This window comes from Geospiza fortis, unplaced genomic scaffold, assembly GCF_000277835.1.
Source record: "Geospiza fortis unplaced genomic scaffold, GeoFor_1.0 scaffold333, whole genome shotgun sequence".
In the NCBI taxonomy this organism is placed as follows: Eukaryota; Metazoa; Chordata; class Aves; order Passeriformes; family Thraupidae; genus Geospiza; species Geospiza fortis.
In genome coordinates this window covers 4,605,912-4,613,408 of record NW_005054347.1, presented here as the reverse complement: position 1 = coordinate 4,613,408, position 7,497 = coordinate 4,605,912, and the positions used below count along the sequence as shown (strand labels likewise).

The 7,497-nt window shown below is 39.0% G+C and overlaps 1 protein-coding gene across 1 annotated transcript in view; it reads left to right on the top strand.

The window, feature by feature from the left end:
• Positions 1 to 7,286, top strand: part of TRABD2B (TraB domain containing 2B) — a 266,134-nt gene extending 258,848 nt beyond the window's left edge. Inside the window, exon 6 of the mRNA XM_005423185.3 lies at positions 2,135 to 7,286. Coding sequence (XP_005423242.2) covers positions 2,135 to 2,357 — 223 coding nt within the window. The 3' untranslated portion in view covers positions 2,358 to 7,286. The remainder of the gene's footprint in view (positions 1 to 2,134) is intronic.
• The last annotated feature ends 211 nt before the right edge of the window (positions 7,287 to 7,497 follow it).

The following is a 7,497-nucleotide window of genomic DNA, read 5'->3' as shown; positions in this document are numbered from 1 at the left end:
AGGGAAATCAGGTATAAGGAAAAAACCCAAGTTGTGATCCCACTGTCAGTGCTGCCAGACCTGTGCACCACATCATCACTCAGCAGGATCAATGAGAGCTGGATCAGAAATTGAAGCTTGACTGCATTTGTGTTGGATTACCTAGAGCATGCAGTACCTCTTTTTGTCAGAAGTTTGCTTTAATGGTGCTTTGTGTTCACTGTGGGAATGATGTTCCTTATGTTACAGGAGCTTGGCCACACAGTTCCTAATCCAGTGCCATTCCTGCCAGGCAGATTGGAAACAGCAGCATTAGTTAATGGCAGAACAGCTCTTTGTGTTAAGTGACTGCAGCAATTCTGATGCAATATAGCAGAAACTCTAAAGCTGGGTGTCTTATATCATCTCTTCAAGACATAAACCAACCACTCACCACGGGAATTCAGAGAACTTTCTCCAGCAAGACTTGATTTCAGAGTTCTCTGTTCACAGCAGTTTGTTGCTCTGGAACAAGCATTGCCCCTCAGTGTCAGACTCCTGATACTGGTTAGATGGATTATCTGCTCCCATGAAGCAATTCCTGTCTTTAATTGAAGACTGCCTTCTCTTTTTACTCTAATTCATTGCACATTAGTTAAGATCAGTTCTAGCTGCAGAGCCACTGTCCCACCCAGAAGCTGTGGTGACAGTATAAAGGATGAGGGAAGAAATGAAGTGACTTCTGCCAAAACTCAGGGTGAAGTGTAATGTGCAGGGATTGTCCGTGGCATTTGATGTTGACCAATGCCCTCTTCAGGGTGGGCTCTGATCTTCTCAGTTTGTGATTGACTCAGCACATTTGAAGCATCTCAGCTAAAATCCATCTTGGTATTGCTTAGACAGAAAAAGACAAAAGCCTTTAGTCCTTCTAAATTCTGTTTCTGTGCAGGAATCTGAAGTAAGATCATATTCCTTTCATCTGATATTATGCAAGACACAACCTTTTCCTTCCAAGGTCAAGATCCTGGACACTGTAGCTAAATATTTATAGGACTGCATAGCTTCTTACCCCATTAAAAATTATATGAAGGTCATTTTCAGTGCCTCTAAATCCCCTTTATGCAAGATTTAGAGAATCTACAGGTATTAGTGTCACATCTTTTTTTTCAGGGGCCCTTGCCGTTTTTCTCCTCACTTCTCAGCAGAATGTCTTGGGTTTAAGTCCAAAATCCACCCTGTGCAGTTTGCGTGCTTGGTTGTGCTGCTCCCTGACAACTGGTGGATTATGGATCATCCAGTAATGGATGCAGTGGGGGCATTTTATGAAAGGGAGATTACAGCTTAAACTTCCAAATCAATCGTAGATGGACCTTTCTGACCTCCAGTGTCATGGGAGTCATGATGAATTCCAACCTGCAAATTCAAATCAAAGTACTAACTCAAGCTAGAATCAATAAGCAATCACACTGCTATTGAAGCAAATCCACAGTCAGGGAAACCTAACAGCAACTGGTTTTGGCTTTGTGATTTGATCCAAAATGGCCTAAAGCCAGGAAAAGAAATGAACCTGCTCAATCTCCTGTGCTCAAGGTTATCAGTTGTGTAAGGGGATCCTGGGAGGTTCTCTAGGGCTTGTGAAACGGGGAAGGAATGTATTCTGGACCCTCCTGGTCACTCAGTATGTGCTCCATGGTGAGTAAGACATGTCACTGAGACATGGCATATTTTCAGACCTTTAGTGGGAAGAAAGGACATAAGAATCAGGTCATCCTGGGTCAGCACGAGGATACATTTAGCACCATTTCTGATGCAGTAATGAATGCTTAAAAATGGAGCGCAGTATGTCAGATACATCAAGAGCAGTCCCTCCTTTGGCTGTATTTTGTCAGCAGCCAGAAGCTGAGGGACATCCTGGATCAGAGCTGTTTCCACATCATCACGGTTCTCAGTCTCTGGCACTCTCTCTGATGTCTAATGGTGCATAAAATACTACTACTACTACTAATAATAATAATAATAATTCTTATTATTATTATTGTTGTTGTTGTTGTTGAAGTTAGTAGTAGTAGTAGTAGTATTGGAATTGCCATTGTGGTTGCTACCACTTGCAGTGACAGTTCACAGAGTAGAGATAAGGTTCTCCTGTTTAATTTCCTTCTCTTGTGTTTTCTTCCAGCACCACCACGTTGCCTTCCTATATCAGGATAACCAATGGCTACATCACAGTCAAGCCTCCCATCTGGATTTCCAACCAGCTGGATCAGAGGCCGCGTCCCGAGCGCCCATCCCAGCCCCAGCCCACGAGCTCAGCCCCAGCCAGCCTTTCCTGGCCATCAGTAACAGTTCCTCTCTGCATGGCCATAGCTTCTTTTCTCCTGAGCCTACTGCAGCCCTCCTGACCACATTGTATCACATCCAATCCCTTGGAATAGAGAGATAATTTATGAACAAATTGAAGTTTAAGACAACAGTTACAAGCTGGACCTTCTCAGTGACTCAGTAGTGCCTTCTAGCTGATTTTGTCTCTTTGCCCAGATACATTTTGAAACTCTAAAGCTTTATTGTAACACTGACTTACATCTTCTTTTTGTAGAAGGATCTTTATTTCCCATAGTGCTATGGGGTTGTGTAAAATATACATGTTCATATAAAGAAAAAAAAAGAAAAAGAAAAATGTATTTATTCGACTGGTAAACTTATTTTTCTTGTTGTATATGTTAATAACATCCCTATTAATCAGTAGCGATGGTGAAACAGATAAATTAATATTTTCTATATTTGTTTTCTGACAACTCTGCAAATGTCTGAACTGACACCAAATGATTGCTTTCTTTGTTTCTTTAACTATTACATTTTACAGCAACTGTCCAATAAGTACATTTCTGCTGAACTTCTTTATTTTACTTCTTTTATCTCATTAGCATATCTTACACTTAATAAAACCGATCCTGCTCTCTAGGGCCTGTGCCCTTTAGAAAAATAAGTTCATTCTTAACTCGTTAGCTGCCACAGTCTAAAATATCAGTTATTTTTACATGACATAGTAAGTCATTATTCAGGATAATCCTCTACATTCCCCCTGTTTTCTTTAACTAAACTATTTAACTTCTTCAGAAATTACCAGTTTCCTCCTTTACCCTGAAATTAATTCACCAGCTAACGCATATTAAAACACCCTTTTCTTAATAAAAAATTGCTTTTAAAGTCTGGAATAATCCTACTTGGAATTTTTTTCTTCTCTCCCTCATTTTATATAAGTATAAGCCTACAGCTTTTTTGAGCAGACATGAGAAGAGAGCTTGGTCTGTCTATAGGTTATAAAGATGTAGTGTCCTGTTAATCTATAGAACCCCTTTGTACCAGTTGTATTAATGCCCATGGACAACCTGGAGGCAAAAAACATCTACAAATTCCTCTTTCTCTTGCTACCATGAGCTGATAGAGCTGATATCTCTGTGCTGAAATAATTATGTCCAAAATCTGCTCAACACCACAGGAATCAAACTAACCCCCATGTTATGGAGACATGCAGAACATTCTTCCATTTCTAAACTATGGTACCTGACTTAGATGGAAAAGTTACAACACCTTACCCTCATTGAAAAATGTGCTCCCTCTCCAAACAGCTGTTGTTGAGGAATGAGATTTACAACATCTATGTGGAAAAACACCCAGTGCCATCTTAAAAATTATTATGTTTAAAAACATAATAATTATGTTTATGTAGATGTTCTTTCACTGTCAGAATGTGATAAAAATCTCTTGGGGTACAAGAGTTTATAAAATGAGTTTTGATTGAAATTGTGGGGTTTTTCCTAAGTCATCTACAAACAAAAAATCAAAACTATGTGATGAAAACATCTTTTTTTAGCAGTCTCCAAATCAGAAAAATATAATACAAGCTTTTCTTTAAAAGCACCAAGAAAATCAGTGTTTCTTCAGTTTGGAAAAAAGATCATGATGATAATTATAGCAATGTCACTGGTGAAATTCTGGCTGAAAACAACCCTGTAAGTTTCCCAGCAGCCCTACAGCCTGGTCTGTGGAGCTGCAGATGATTCCATGCAACCTGCAAGACTCTGCAGTGAGAGTTCAGAATTCACAGTTTGCTTGTTGTCATACCAGTTATTTCATGAAAGTGAGTTAGAAAGTAACTAGACTACAAAAATCACAGGATTTCATGATGAAATACTGAGCATTTCCATCATGCATTTCCCTGCAAAGGCAGGGACAATACAGGCAATTTCTTTTTAACTTACTGGACGCCATGAATCCCCAGCCTTTGCTCTATTTTTGACAGCAGGTTGTGCAGGTTTCTGGTCAATTTAAGTGGGTAATAGCACAGAGTGCTACAAGCTTCCCCCAACAGTTGATAAGGCTGAATGGAAAACTTTGAGCTTTGCCCCAAATGTGAGATTCAAACAGACCCATGCATACTTTCATATTGTGTATTTTGGCTAGCAGAAGATTAGAGATGTTAGTTTTGGACAGAAGCCATTCACCTTGCATAATATTTATTGCACAGAGATGGATATTGAAAACATATTTTGAGAACTTTCATTTTGCTTTTATTTGAGCTATTACTCAAGAAATGCCTTCATTTGAATATTATGGTTTAAGAGACCTTCAAATTTAACAGTAATGCATTTCAAAAAGATTATTGGTTCTCCTGATGTGTTCAAGGCAGAGATGAAAACTGAATTAGAATGTCTTATTTACAAGACTGTAACTGGAAATAAGGTAGGTAAATCTAAAGGGTGATGATAAGTTATGTAGTAAAAGTGAACAGCCAACAAACCAAAACCCATTGAATTTTATTTGTGGTAACCGGATCGTATCCAGAAATTATTCTGTGGTGCTATCCCAGGAGTAATTCCAGGTGTTGGAAAACCTACAGTATAAATAGACAAGACCATGTAAAGATAAGGGAGAGAAAAAAGAGCAGAAAACAGAAACAACTTGTCCAAGACTGTAAGACAAACCAACAAGACCAAGACTAGAAATTACAATTCTGAAGTTTCCCAATCTGTGGCCTTCTCCATAAACCTCTAGGGCTTTTTTTTTTTTTTAATATTAGGAGCACACAAATCTCTCCACACTCCCAGCTGTCATTGTGCTGCACAGAATAGTCACTCTTTTATCACCAGTGAGGTTTTCTGCACAGTAATATTCAATTTTCATTAGCTCAGATACTGTAGTATGTTTGGCTATCACAGGATGTAAATGGCTTGGATATCAAAGTATGTTTTAACATCTTTGCATTTCCTGGCATTTTCTCTGTAATTCTGGGAAATTAATGAATTTTACTAGAACCCTTGTGCTGGTGCCCCACATTTGTGCAGCTCAGGTGTCAAAACAAAGTGTCTGTTGGATTTGGGGTCTACACACCTGATTTTTGCCACCTAGAAGCAGCTCCCTCAGTATCTGAGCTCCCTCTGGCTCAGGGAGGTGACATGACTTAAAGGTTAAGTAGGTTTCTGTAGATCTTAGCTCAGGAACCTCACGTGAATGGCTTCAGCACAGGTCTCTAACCAAACACTCCTTTTATTCTCTTGTCTTACCCTAAACTACGACGTAGGGTCACTTTCTTCAAAACTGTGTGCAGAGCAATGCTGGATAATGAACCCTCACTGTGGTTGATAAAATGAGTTGTTTACTAATCAGCTGTGGCAGCCCAGCATTAATTAAACACAGTAGTAGTGGTTAGCACAGACTTATGCACTCTGTCACAATGGATCATGATTTCTGAATTTCTAATGGTTTTCTAAACCATGAGTTTAAAACCTGGACCAGATTTGATACGTGCTCTGGAAGCAGCACTGACTACCAGCTTCAGAGGGCTTCAGTTTCCTCTGTGGGTTACTCAGAAAACTAAAAACTGACTCAACTCTTTCTTCCAAAGGAAAGCTCAGATTCCCATGTTATCACAAGATTCCAAGAGCAGGAGATTTTGCAAAAACATCCATGGTCACCACAAAAAATAGCAAACGCTGGTGATCCTGCTTATCTCTGAGAATCAGCATCAAGAGAGTCACCCAGTGTCTGGCAGTCCCAGACACGACTTTGGGTGAGTCCAAAGCTCAATGGTCTCATGATTCATCTTCTCAACTCTGTTGCAAGGGACACCAACACAATTCATATTAAATGTAACTGTAGCATTATCAACAAATGCTGAGTACCTGCCAAGATCTTGCCCTGGTGGAATAAATAATCTCATATAATCAGCAACAAATCTAATCTCTCCCCTCTCAGTGTTTTAATGCTTTTCTTGCTTAACTACAGATACTATATTAACATGCACTGCCACTTGGAGAACCAGTCAGTAAGCTGGGACAGAAGGTATTTTATATTTTATGCCTGAAGTAGTTTCTCTTCAATCCCTAGAGCTGTTGAATAATGCAATAAGTCTTCTGGCAATAAATGATGAACATGATTTATGATAACTATGCTTTATACAGGTGTCAAAAATCTGCTTTGTTGAACTTCCCTTCCCATTCCTCTAAGCTCCACTGTAATTTAGGAACACCCAAGGTACAGAGTTGTATATTTATCTAAGTTCTTCAGTATACAATTGTGGAGAAAGAGAGAATGGAAAGAGGGAGAACTTAATCTATGTTTAGTGCATTGATTAGTCAAGTGATATGACTCAGTCATTACCATATACCACTGTTAGGGAGGAATTTCCCATCATATATTTATGTTAGAGAAACCAAAGTGCCAAGGTTATTATCTCAGCATAAGTGTTACCATGCCAAATTTTGCTTAGTACCATATTTCTGTATTATATCCAAAAATTGTAAGGTCTTGTCATATCTCTGAAGTGATCAATGTTCCATGGAGTGTGCTAAAACCCAGCTTCAATTTAAGCATGTTTCAGCTTAACTGAAGCAGAAAGATAATGTGCTGAAGTTTGAGATCATAGGGGGTGTGTGCGTGTATGTGGGGTGTGTGTGTGTACATTTACGTGTGTATGTTGTCTGTGTTCTGTCCCAACCCAAATTCAGCCTTTTCTATGACTAACATTTCAGGAGGCACCTTAATCTAGCTAAAGGCAGAGAGGTCTTTGCAATAAGTAGGCAATACTTTCCTTCTACAGGACTGATTAACCATCCTGCAGATCATGCTCACACCGAAATTCAAACTGCATATTTGTCAGTTTTCAGTTCAAATGTATTTCAGATATTTTTTCCTGTTCCGCCTCCTGCTTTTGTGAACTGTTTTGAAGAGTGTAATAAAAAGATGCTTTCTAATATTATTTTATCAAAATATTTTTGTAGCATAATATATTAATAAAATGTTATTATAAATCCATAGCACAATAATCTTCTGTGTCTTGATTCTTTCCTTTGCACTAAAAGCTAGAGAATCACTGAAAAAAAAGGAACATTCTGTTTGTGGGGCTTAGGCATGCTGCTTCTTTTATGCCCAACACCAACATGGGATGAAACATGGAGAAAGCAGAACCAAGCTCTTTCTTTCCAACTACTCCCTTCCCTCACTACTAAATCCATTTGCCTGGGTACTGTAAAGCAGCCCTGC